Consider the following 12890-nt stretch of genomic DNA (forward strand, 5'->3'; position numbering starts at 1 on the left):
CACATGGTTACATCACAGGACTGTCACCTGAAATCAGCTGTGTAGTCTGTAAAGCTACCATATCAGAAGCTTTACAGACTACACAGCTGATTTCATGTATATAATTAGATTATCTAGCCAAGTAACCAATTACAACAATACAGAAATTATTCTGCTCTTTCATCCTTATAGACCCTGAATTTTCTATCCCAAGCTGTACAGGCATTGAATGCAGATTTTTTTCTTACCTTGCCCATAGGGTTGTTTGGAGTGTTTAATATAATAGCCTTTGTTCTGGGACTGAATTTACTGGCCAGTTCCTCAGGATCTAAAGTCCAATCAGCACTTGATACAGTACTTTTACCACTGTCTTTCTGTGAATAACAAATGTCAATAACATTAGTAGGTGTTTATATACTAAATCAGGGCAATGCAATTCTCGGTGATGTGCGGTCGTGATCATCCTTGAGAATTACTGTAGCCCAACATTGCTCATTTTCCTGCAAGGGAAACTTGGGGTTATTGGTGTTCGCATTCCAACTGTCCCCACAAAGTTACAACGGCACTGTACTGAGAATATAATACCCCCATAGAATTTAATAAACCTTACTGGAGCTATACACAATACTATTTAGTAGTTTGTACTGTTATATTTAGTATTTTCACCCTATACATTACAAAGCAAGGTACGCAGTGTTAAACAAAATCAGAAGAGCACAAATCCCAACTTCGTGTACTTAAATTTAAGGAACAGCAACGCAAATCTTCACACAGGGCAACATACAGAAAAGGACAACTCACAGGAGCAGAGGAAAGAGATGGTGCTCTCCATATACCTGTATATCAGATTCTAAACATCATTTCTCTACTTAGTTTAGAAAATGACATGTTGTTGCTTGGTATGAGGGACTCCACCTTTTGCTCTGCAGCAGTTATCATAATGTTTCCAAGGGGGGAGAGAGTTACTAAGGTAAGTAGTGTTCCTGTAGCAGCCTTGGTTTGGCAGGACTCTTGTCTTATGTAAAAATTTATGCAAGAGTGAAGCCAACGGGTGCCCAAATTTCATGTTTGGGTAAGAGATTGATTGACCACTTATATCTTAAGTGCTGACACTACCTATAACAGTCATATATTGCTTGGCTACCAGTTATGGAGAGTAAGGGACTAGTTTTACATAATGGAAGTGACACAATGAAGTTTTGATCTATAAAGTTCCCTCCTCAGTGCCGGAGATAATCTCCTGTTGTCAGGACTCTGCTCTAGTAGTGTGCTTTGGTGTAAGTTTCATTACTGGTACAAGTAGTACAATGTTACATTATTCTATACTTACATATCTCAGTGGGATGGTGACAGGAGTGGCGCCAGCCATCTTTACCATGGGGTAATAACAGTCAAAAAAAGGCTCAATTATTATCACCTATTAAACAAAACAAAAAAATATATAATTATGAATCACAAAATGAGGCAGTACATACCTGTAAGTGCATAGCTACAAACATCATGTATTTTCTGTATAAGCTATATACATGAAGATTCTTTAACAGTAAACAATGGTGACTGATCTAACAGCCCATCTATTTGCCATCAATTTCAAGTGTTGAGATCGTTATTGTCTATCGGCACTTTAAGCCAAAGCAACAGAAACCATGAGCCAAAAACCTAATGGAACAGCAGCATTTAGCAAATCATTTTCAGACTGAAGCCCAACTGTTTATACTTAAAATCCACAACACAAGCACTAAAATAATAAGCCGGGTACACATTACACGGTGTGTACCAGACACCCACTATGGGACGAACGACATGTGCGGCCGTTTGACACCACATGATCTGGTGAATGCCCGCACGATATGTCATTCACCAGTCGCATCAACAATCATGGGGTCATCACCAAATTGACAGACTGAGCAGCATTGGGATGGATATCCTTGCGCGCAGAGTGTGTGCTTGTGTAGCGAAGGTAAGTGCTGCTGACACGAGTGTGGATTCCCATCCCACACTGGCTATACTAGAAAATTGGGATGTGTAACGCTCAGACCTATTAAGTGGTTTCAAATGATTGGTTAATGTGTAAAGACGAATGGACATAAAATGTTGCAAGATAATAGTTTACTGGTCTCAATAGACAACAACAGTAAACAGAATACTAGAGAAATGTAGCAAGCATAGATGTGGGGTGATTGGTAGGAACAAATATTGTAATGTGCAGAATTACACAAGTGGGGCAATCTTGGACATGCAGGATGCGGGCAAAACAAAAACCGGTGTGTGGTCCGGCCCGCTGTAGCACAATGCAGCTTGAACGTATAACACACACTGAAGCTACATAACGCTCACCTCATCACCTTCTTCAACTAGGCCTTGGATTGCACTGAAAAGGGAACCATAAGCTCCCACTGTCACAAGGATATCTTTGGTTGGATTAATCTTCCTTCCAGTCACTTTGCCATATACTTGAGACAATGCATCTACCAGCAGTGGGTGACCCTGAACAAAAACAAGAACAAAAAACAGATCATATGTATGGAGCTATAAATAGGACATTCTATAGATGAATTGAAATAAGGGTCAATGTTTCACTTCTCTCTTATATCTAAAGAGCCGATTCGGAGTCGTGCGCTGCTGCGACCGCTTTATCGCCTATGCCATAGTTGCACCTGTAATTTTATGCCATTGCTAGTATCAGCCCTTCCCCTGGTGTACAAGCATGCGTCTAAATGTGCAAGGACTTAGGCACCCACTTTGGGCATCTTTAGACGCAACAATCCCACTTGCTGTGTTTTCAGGCGTTATCATCGAGCACACCATCCAAACTTGCCCCAGTCCCATACTAGGTGCAGACTCTCCATCAGCTTATGGCCTCCAATGTAAGCAATTAAGTGCTTTGTGTTTGCAACCAGTCCTGCAACACGCCCATAAGATGGTACATGGGACACATGTGCTGTAAGACTTTTGAATCTATGAAAATAATGAACTTTTCTATCACCATTATTGTACCATAACCTGCTATTATTAATTATTAGAAGTATAAAACCCAAGTGCAATATCCAACAGTTCCCCCCGTATGTCAGGCTGACAAGAAAAATATGTTAATATATTGTTGCAGAATAGTAACAAATTGCATTATTATTTGAAGAATATAATGAATGACAACACTATCATAAATGTAATTTAGTTAATGTAAATCAAGACAGATATACCTGCTAATGAGAATCTTATATAAAATTAATTGTTCCATTTATGCATTCGGTTACCCCTTCACCGATTGGGATAAAACCAACGCAAGATTGTCCATTTGGATCCTGGCTAGGTTTTATGGGGATTTGGGTACCAGTCAGATCTCCCGTTGGTGTACTCTGGGCAGATCTTTGACCCGGGGAGCCTGTTCTGGGATTTCCACTGGATGGACTTCGATGAAAACTTCACATAGGGGTGGCAATTGGTCAGGGGATGCCTAATGGAATGGTTGTGGTCCCGGTCGGACTTCACAGTGGAGTGCGCCGGGCAAAACTTTGACCCAGGGAGCCTGTTCTGGGACTTCCACTGGATGGAATTGGACAACATCACATAAAACTTAATAACTTGAAGATTTAAACCCGGGCAATACCAGGTACTTCAGCTAGTAATACATATATATATATAATCTAAAATGACATCATAACTAAGTTCAGTAGAACTATCATAATGGGGATTACTCTGTACTAAGGCAGGTCTGCACATTACATCATTATTATGCACCTGGCCAGCAGCATAGCACCCATGAAAATATTGTTTAAAACATTGGCATATACAAACTCCTATAACAACACTGTCCCTGGACTAGAAGATTGACCATAAGATGGTAAATCATCAATATATTTAGTATATTGAGAAAAACATCAGTCTCTACTCACAAAGCCACGTGTGTACTGGTTCAGTTTATCCACCGCTGCTGCTTGTGCTAGCCCTTCTTTCACGTAGGAAGGAGGAGATATGTCTGGGAATCCCTGCCCAAGATTGACAACTGTTGGATCTGCAGCAAGTGCCGTAAATTCAACCCTGTACAGGAATACATCATATTACCACCATATAGCATGGTTACTGGTAGGAGTAGAGGGTTACACATTGTCCCTTTTATACATGATGTGTAAATAAAAAATCCCAGTCAACTTTACTTTAGAAAGTAAGATCATCTAACCCATTAAAGACAATGTATATGTTTATTTTATTTCCTTTAAATTAAAAACGTTTACAAAGCAGTAGTATAATGCAAAAATATACTTAGCTAAATATGTCCACCATTTTCTATTTCACTCCCTTGGAGTAGGTGGCTTTATCAGGAGGGATAGGCGTTTCTAATGCAGCAGACACAAGGCTCAATCCAGGTAACATATCATATATAATATCATTGCGGCTGAAAGTAAGTTCGGCTATATGCCACATTCATGATGCAGTCATAGGGCTGCGTACATAAACCCACGAATCTGGGACGAAATAGGGCCAAGAAGAGGGGGGCGAATTTCGATATGGTTGGTGGCGTTTTCACGCCGTTGCAAAGGCAACTCCCACCTTGAGTTATTTGGATTGAGCCCACTGAAGGATTCACAGCCAAGATGACTTCCACTGTGTAGAACAGTGCTTCATAACAACTGAAATGACTGCAGTCTCTGGAACCCTCCCAGGCTTTAAAAGTGAACTGCTGAATTGGAGAAACATTGGGAAACACTTAAGAGTCGGGTTTATTCTTAGGTTCAGTTATGTGGTGGTGGACAGGTTTGCGCTTCTGTTTGTCCACATATTTACATTACATTGACCATAAATAATTTGATTTGGTGCTTAGCCACCAACCTGAGTCACCCCTGCAAGTGTCCTGTGGCACCCCAGAGTGCCAGGGCACACAGTTTGGGAACCACTGTCTTAGGTGGTTGTGGTTATCAAGGAAGGAGATGGATGCATAAAGGTGCGTACACACACAACGATTTACTAAATGAATGGTTTTAGTAATCGATTTTCGTCAATTTTTTCAAGGGAAAAATGAACGAAAATCGTTTACTAAAATCGTTTTCTTACTAAATGTAATGAACGATTCTTTTGAACTACAAACGATTGTTGCATATTCCCTTACTGAAAATCGTTGAGTTGGTCAGTCTGACTGAACTACAAACGTGACCGTGCATGAACGATAATCGTTCATCGTTTTAACTCAGAAAGAACGATTTTTTCAACGACAGAACGATAAACGATATTGTTAATCGTTCAAAAAATCGTTGTGTGTATATGCACCTTAACAGGTAAGCACAATTTACTCCACTTTACAACTTTACAAATTTTTTAAAAATGTCTCAATAACAAACGTTTGGTTTAGGGGTACCGTGAAATCAATGCTGATACTCTATGGTGCCGTGATTCAAAAAAGTTTGGGAACCACTGACCTAAGATCTAGAAAATCTTTACTGAAGTTACAATATAGCTTGATAGCACTAGATGGCAATGTGCATGCTATGTATGATAGAAGGAATTTGTCATAGTCTCCCTTAGGGCCGGATTCAATTAGCCGCGAAAAGTGCCGTTTGGAGAAAAGTTTTCGCCGATTTGTGCTTTTCGCCTTTTTCTACTTTTCTCTGTATTCAATCCCAGGACGATTTCACCTACACGAAAACTTTACATGAAAGAAAGGCGAAAAAGTTTCTCCACATATAGGCAGGCCAATCGGAAGTGCAATATTGCTATTTTGGGGTGCAAATGTGGGGAATTGATCCAGAACCCTCTGGACACCCCCCCCCCAATGGCTAATCGGTCCAAAAAAACTTAAAAAATAAATAAAATTAATATACCTCAAAAATGACATATCAAAAAAAAAGCAAAAAGCGTTGGAAAATGGCTAAAAAGTGGGGGGCCTGGTATTGTGGGGGGCTATATAGATGAGACAGGTTTTTTTTTTTAGATTGCAAGAGGCTGCAGCAGGTGTATTTTTAAGGATTTTTTTTAAACCTTCATTTTAGAGACAACAAAATACACTAGTACCCATTATCATGTACCCCAAATTTAACTACGGTACTTATTTTTCTGAAAAAACATTGCTTTCTATCATTTTCCACACACATGCAAGTATGCATATAACAGCCTTTTGCAACAAAACAAGTCCACTAAATACCTTTATTAGGGCTACTACTACTATTCTATATAGATTCCCAGGGTCCCTAAAGCTTTTTATGGGTTATAGACTAATTTCCCCCCCCCCCAAAAAAAATGTCCTTTTCACTAGTTTTGCTTGGTATAACATTTGCCTATCTGCGTTTTCGCCTGTATTACAATTGAATAGGGCGAAAAGCGGCGACACGCATGGAGAAAACAGTGCAGCAAAACAGGCGAATGAGGCAAATTCATTCCGCTTTTTGCCAGACGGCACTTTTCGCGTGTAATTGAATTCGGCCCTTAAATGTAAAGACTTGACATAGTTGAAAGGAATGGTCAGGGATAAATGCTACGTTCTTTATATATCAGGTTGTGCTACTGCAGTATAACTTGGGAGCCAAGCTGTAACATCTACTACATTGATATGTCATTTACTGTACAGGGTTCGGTATATTTTGTCAACATTCGTCAAGTCAAAAGAAAGTAGACATGTGAATGTCGACATTGTTGTAATGTCAACATGCTTGACATTTTGACACTGACCACATTGTCAACATGGATTAAATGGTTGACATGACTAGAATGTCGACAAAATGTTCATGGTGGTCTAGCGGTGACTTATCTGGTTTGACGGGTTCAGCAGCTCCATCGGTGTCTTCCAGGTCTAGTGGTCAGCTGGTTAGTCTAGTATCGCTAACCCCTAACCCTAGTTCTTAACCTTATCCTCCCATTCTGCAGCCTAACCCTCCCCTCCTGTAGTTCAACTTTATCCATCCTGTCCATACAGAATGTCGACATTGTGAACAGGACGACATTCTGCAGATGTCGACATGTTCCATGTTAACAATGTTGACATAACAGTCAACAGTGTTGAGTCGACATTATGATTTTAGACATTTTACTTTAAGTATACCTTCTTACTTGTTGCCTACGTTGATATATTGTAACTAAAGACTCTTAAAGATTCCTGAGTATTTAGAATTTTAGGGGGTAAGAATAAAACCTGAAAATTACACCCCTCATCTATCTGCCCTACTTTTATCAGTCACAAAAGGTCAAAGCAAGACTGATCTTCCTCTATTGCTGCCCCACTCAGTAAACCCCTATACTGTTCACGCTATTCCCCAGAAACCAAATTGCTCGCCCTCAGCTTCTAAAGCCGGGTACACACTAGAAGATGGTTAGTGTGCCTGACATCTTCAGCGTCAGGGCCCGGGATCGGCAAGTGTATACACACTTGCTGATGCCAGCAGCGATGGAACAATGGCAAGGCCATGCTGTATTCGGCAGCATGGCTCACGCTAACGATATCCCCCGTTAGTCCTGCATGTAGGGCCGACGGAGGATGTCGCTGGCAATGCATGGGATGATGCATCGTCAGCGACATAGCGGGTACACACTAGACGATGTGCCGCTCCAATCCAACGGATCGGATGACTATCGTCTAGTGCAGGGGTCTTCAAACTTGGCCCTCCAGCTGCTGTGGAACTACACATCCCAGCATGCACTGCCATAGTTTTAGCATGCTGTTATATCAAGAAGGTGGTAGTGCATGCTGGGATGTGTAGTTCCACAGCAGCTGGAGGGCCAAGTTTGAAGACCTATGGTTTAGTGTGTACCCAGCATAAGCCTTCTACTCCACCACCCCTTCTTACATCTCAAACCTCATCTTGAAGTACTATTCCTCCTGCTTAGATCTGTCCCTGACTTGTGCCCTGCTTCTTTCCTGTTAACAACATCTCAACCACAGCCTACAAGACTTCTCGTTTACTACTACCTACTTACAGAATTTCCTACCATGCCTGATCAGACTTTTTTTTTATATTCTTTTCACTAGAACCCTAGTTATACCCATACTGCTCGCCATTGGAAAGCACTGTATGCAGGTATATACACATCTCTTGTCTTTCTGTCTCTCCCCGTAGATGCTTCTCTCTTTCACCTCGTATGTTTGTGTGTCTTTTCTTTCCACATTGTGGGTGTTTGTGCCTTTGTTTAAAATGTATTCAATCTACTTTTCTCCCCTCATCTCATCGGTTCCTAAAGCTCACAATTGAAGGAACTGCCATTTGACCAGAACCCACCCCCCTCACACTCCAGGTACTTTCTCCTTTTATCAGCAGGAGTATGTTACATTCATTAAACAAACTACAAATTATTTCAAAAACTTAATTAATTTCAAAAAAATACTTTATTCAAACAATAAAGCATATTTTTAATTATATTAATCTGTTATCACCCTCCTGAGATGAAGATAAGAGAATAAGTATTACGGAGGTTCAAGTACTTTTCTAATACTGTTAAACAGGACTCCTGATACCAGCATTTGGAAATCCCCATCTAAAAATCCTGTATTTGCCCCTGACCATAAACACAGGATCACAAACTGTAAAGATTCCCAGTATGGATAATAAAATGTGTATTTGGAACTCGGAGTTGGTAGATCTTTTGGAATTGTAGCTCCTTGACTAGATCTAGAGGGACTGCACTGCCGTGAAATTGTCGACAACTATGGGGACAGGGAAACGCTGGCATTATTATCAGAACACACATGTAATGCCGCTAACGGCATTTTAAAATAGACGGCATTCGACGTTTATATAGGTTGAGTCTCCCATATCCAAAATGCTTGGGAACAGGGGTATTTTGGATAACGGAATATTCCGTATTTTGGAATATTTGCATAACATAATGAAATATCTTGGGAATGGGACCCAAATATACACATAGAATGCATTTATGTGTTATATACACCTTATACACACAGCCTGAAGGTAATTTTATACAATGTTTTCAGTAATTTTGTGGCTCAAGCAAAGTTTGTGTACATACATGAAATTCATTTCTGTTTCATATACACCTTATACACACAGCCTGAAGGTAATTTTATACATTATTTTTAATAATTTGTGCCTTAGACAAAGTTTGTGTACATTGAAACATCAAAAATCAAAAGGTTTCATTATCTCAGTCATGCCAAAAAAATTCTGTATTTCGGATATGGGAGACTCAACCTGTACATGCTGCATTATAAGTTTAATGCCGCCCCCTTTAAAATGCAGTTACTGGCATTACAAGTGTGTTGCGATAACAGCACTGTCATTTCACAATTGTATCTAACCCAGAGAGATCTATAATAGACCTGTAATATGGGCTGCCATTATATCTTGCTGCCTACATCAATGTAGTCTAGTACTACAGAAACCTACGCAAATACTCTGCGTGTGAGTGTGTTAAAGTAATAGAATGTTGGGAATTTTAGTCTGCTGTATTGATAATTCAATTATTTTAATCTTCGATTGCTATAGCAAATGTCTCCTATTTTATTTTAAGTGTACATACTTTAACGTAACTATTTACTTCTATAGACACCCTCTAGCACTGTCCGTTTACAGTTTTTTCTTGATAATATGTAATATTAGTATAACCAGAATAACAAAGTTTCAAAGAGCATCTTTATTTTAAACTGGGTAAAAACTGCACAATATATCATTTGCACAGCCGACGCACAATATATCGTTCAGTACACACGATATATCTGTGTACTGAACGACATTATTCACAGATATATAGTTTCGCGCCCATGCAGCACAGAAGATGCAATATATCTGAAAGCTATATCGTGCACATCTGCTGTGTGTACGGACATGCAACCAACCGACCAGACATGCTGGCCATAGGAACCAGCGACAATGACAATGCCGGGCAAATTTAAATGCCTTTAAAGTTGTGATGACTGGCCAGACATATCGAGTGGTTGATTGGAAAGTGTCCATGCTTAGCCAATCAGTCGCTTGGTCGGCCACTGCGTCGGTCAGGTGTGTAGCGCACATTTCAGTAGCTGCAGATTAAAGTAACAGCATTGGGAAATAAGACTAGTTTGATTGCAATACTCATTGTAAAGAGACAACAATTACATAATATTCATCAAGAACTTTTCTTGCAGAGGCCTATAAAAACATAATTACTTATGTAGATTAATCCACACATGGTATCATAATAGAGTTCCTTTCTACAGTGCTATTGCATGCTCTCTGCTACCAACAGATGGTAGTATTGAGTTATAAATGGGAATACTGAAACATTGTGCTCAAACTTCAAGTGAGGACAATGGACCTCATTCAGAGCCGGACGCTATTTGCGCTCGCTCGTTCAGAAAAAAGGGGTGGCTATTCAAATGAACCGTTCTCTCTTTGCGGTCTGTTCACGCCTCTAGGTCTGAACGAGCGTACAAAACATGCGGTCGTTTTTTGAAAGCTACGCCCCCTGGCCGCTCGCATCCTACGTCATGTCCGCTATTTATTAGATTAATCGAGTACACCGACCAGCGTATGAACTGCTCGCTATTCTTGTGGTTGGTTTTTCCTACCGCAATCATGCGAGCAGTTCTGACGATAAAATAACCCAGTGACGTGGTCAATGACGCTGGTGTATTAATTATGCACACCCATAAAACGCCCGTTTTGACCGTTTGGCACGCCTGCGTTCGGATCTCCACTCCCTGTTTTCAAGCACCTTCCCCTGTTACCACCTACAAACGCCTCATCATGTCACTCAAAATAGCAGGCATTCGCTATTTAGCGAACAAACGATTTTCGGCCACACTAACTGGTTTGCGCATGCATATTATGATCCGTACGCATGCGCAGTTGTGCAAACATCGCTCGGAACGAACGAGCGGCCGCTTACGAGCGGCTCTGAATCAGGCCCAATGTGTTTCAGAAGCACTAAGCGCTCTATTTAATAACATTATTTTTACTAAAATAAAGTAGAGATGTGCAGGCTTGGTTTGGTTTTTACCACCAAAACTCGGGTCTCCGAAAGAGGCAAAACGTCACCTTTCATGGACAAACATCATCTTTCCAGGGTGATTAGTGCTGCAGCTCCTGCACTGCGACCTTGGTCAGCTACTGCATAGAATAGCTGACCGGAGTCACAATGCAGGCCGGGAGACCAGCTGACCGGAGCCCCAGAGCACATCACCGACATCACCGGAGGCAAGTGTAATCTGAGCGGGGTGGGCGGGGACGCAAGAAGGGTGCGGTAGTCAGCGGTGGGCACATGCGCAAACAGTGTCTCTGTATTTTTTCAGAAAAATACAGGAACAGAACTTTAATCGCAAGCTCTGTCCCTGCAAGGGATTTTTGATAAATTCCTGTGATATTTCCTAAATTCACAATGCGAATGTAGTCGGAAATATCACACTACAACCGCATTTTAAATGCGGATTGTAGTAAATAGTGCCCTAAGACTGTGTTGTTTAACAAGATGGGTCATATGGGGAAGTGGGCAAGGGAACTGGAAACCTAAACAAAGAAAGTAGATGAGCTGATGGAAAAAAATGTAGAGCAAAGAAAGAATACTGATCTGAGAGTATATATTTAATAACATGTGAGAACTGTGTTACATGGTGTATATAAGGGAATAGCAGGGCAGCTGTGTGAGATGGTTAATGTAGTGATCTGTATTAAAGTGTATGAACTGATGGAGAGCTGAATATACTGAATGTGAAGGAGCTCTGACAAATTATTGTACTGATAATGAGGGATATAGCAGAATGCTGTATATACGGAAGTAAGCACAGAAGTATTTCATGGTAAGTCTGTACAGTAAGGTTATATTTTATTATTAGGGTTACTTTGTATATGATAAGTGCAAACAGGGTTAGAACAGGAAGCAGATATAATGGCCATGACAAGTGAGAACGTAATTAGAACAGGTAAAGCAGATGAGAATTACATGCGGAGGGAATAATTCTAGGATGGCTGAGGTCTAGGTTACAGACCCTACGTATGAACTGTAGCAGACTATAGGGCAATACAATTAGATACTAATGCTGTAGTATAGAAATAAAAAGGATCCAGGCCCTCAAATATATTGTGGGAAATGTTAAACATTTGTTGGTATTATTTTTAAATAAGGAAAGCTTTTTCCACAGTATTAGTCACGGGTTAGGTACAGTATCCAAACAGGCAGAATCCTATTGGCCGGAATGCCGGCAGTAAATCCAGATGGTAAAAATGCTGGCGATTTTCTGGCCAACCCTAACCCACCCCTACCGCAACCTATCCCTAACGACTCCCCCCCACAGCCTAACCATCCCATCGACACTCTAACCCTCCCCTTCCACAGCCTAACCCTAACACTAAAGCTGGCCACACATCTAAAGATCTGTCCAACCAGCCAACTAGTTGATTGTATTCCTTACCAGATTTTCATTCCAACCAATCAGCAATTTGCTCCCAAACACTGGAAAATGGACCAAAACTGTTGTTTGAACACATAATTTAGATCAAACATTTAACAAACTTGTTTGAATTACCATTTTCATCTGTTTTCTGGCATTTAGGAGCAAATTGCTGATAATTATTTACTCCCATATGTTACCAGATTTTCATTCCAACCAATCAACAAGTTGGCTGGTTGGATGTAAGTTGGTCCAGTGTGTGGCCAGCTTTACCGTTTGAAGTTGTCAGCATTTTGACCCGTCGGGATCCCACAGCCGGTATAATGAGCGTCAGGATTCTGACTTTAGGGATGCTGACTACATCCCTTAGCCACATCCCTAGGCTCCACAATCAGACACCTAACAAAAACGCTCTATTAACCCCAATCCTAAGGAGCACCAAGGCAAGAAATGAATACTATAGTGGATCTGCTCTGAAATATGAAGTTTATCATTCTTATACAGTGACTTCTTACCATACATTGCCATCAAGTCCTTGGATCCGTTTAGCATTTTTGTGTCTTGAAGACATAGTCTGAAAATAAAGAAATTAGATGAAGTAACTCAGTGT

At 40.6% G+C, this 12890-nt stretch overlaps 1 protein-coding gene across 4 annotated transcripts in view; it reads right to left on the bottom strand.

The window, feature by feature from the left end:
* KYAT3 (kynurenine aminotransferase 3) overlaps nucleotides 1–12890 on the bottom strand; it is an 82415-nt gene that overhangs the window by 31227 nt on the left and 38298 nt on the right. For all 4 annotated transcript variants that reach the window (XM_088482212.1, XM_088482210.1, XM_088482211.1 and 1 more), the window contains 5 exons: nucleotides 12796–12854; nucleotides 3873–4017; nucleotides 2317–2466; nucleotides 1310–1396; nucleotides 228–353 (listed from right to left, as the gene is read on the bottom strand). In XM_088482212.1, the coding sequence (XP_088338338.1) occupies nucleotides 228–353; nucleotides 1310–1396; nucleotides 2317–2466; nucleotides 3873–4017; nucleotides 12796–12854 (567 nt within the window). The remainder of the gene's footprint in view (nucleotides 1–227; nucleotides 354–1309; nucleotides 1397–2316; nucleotides 2467–3872; nucleotides 4018–12795; nucleotides 12855–12890) is intronic.

This window comes from Taudactylus pleione, unplaced genomic scaffold (genome assembly GCF_031769625.1).
Source record: "Taudactylus pleione unplaced genomic scaffold, aTauple2 ptg000017l, whole genome shotgun sequence".
Lineage (NCBI taxonomy): Eukaryota > Metazoa > Chordata > Amphibia > Anura > Myobatrachidae > Taudactylus > Taudactylus pleione.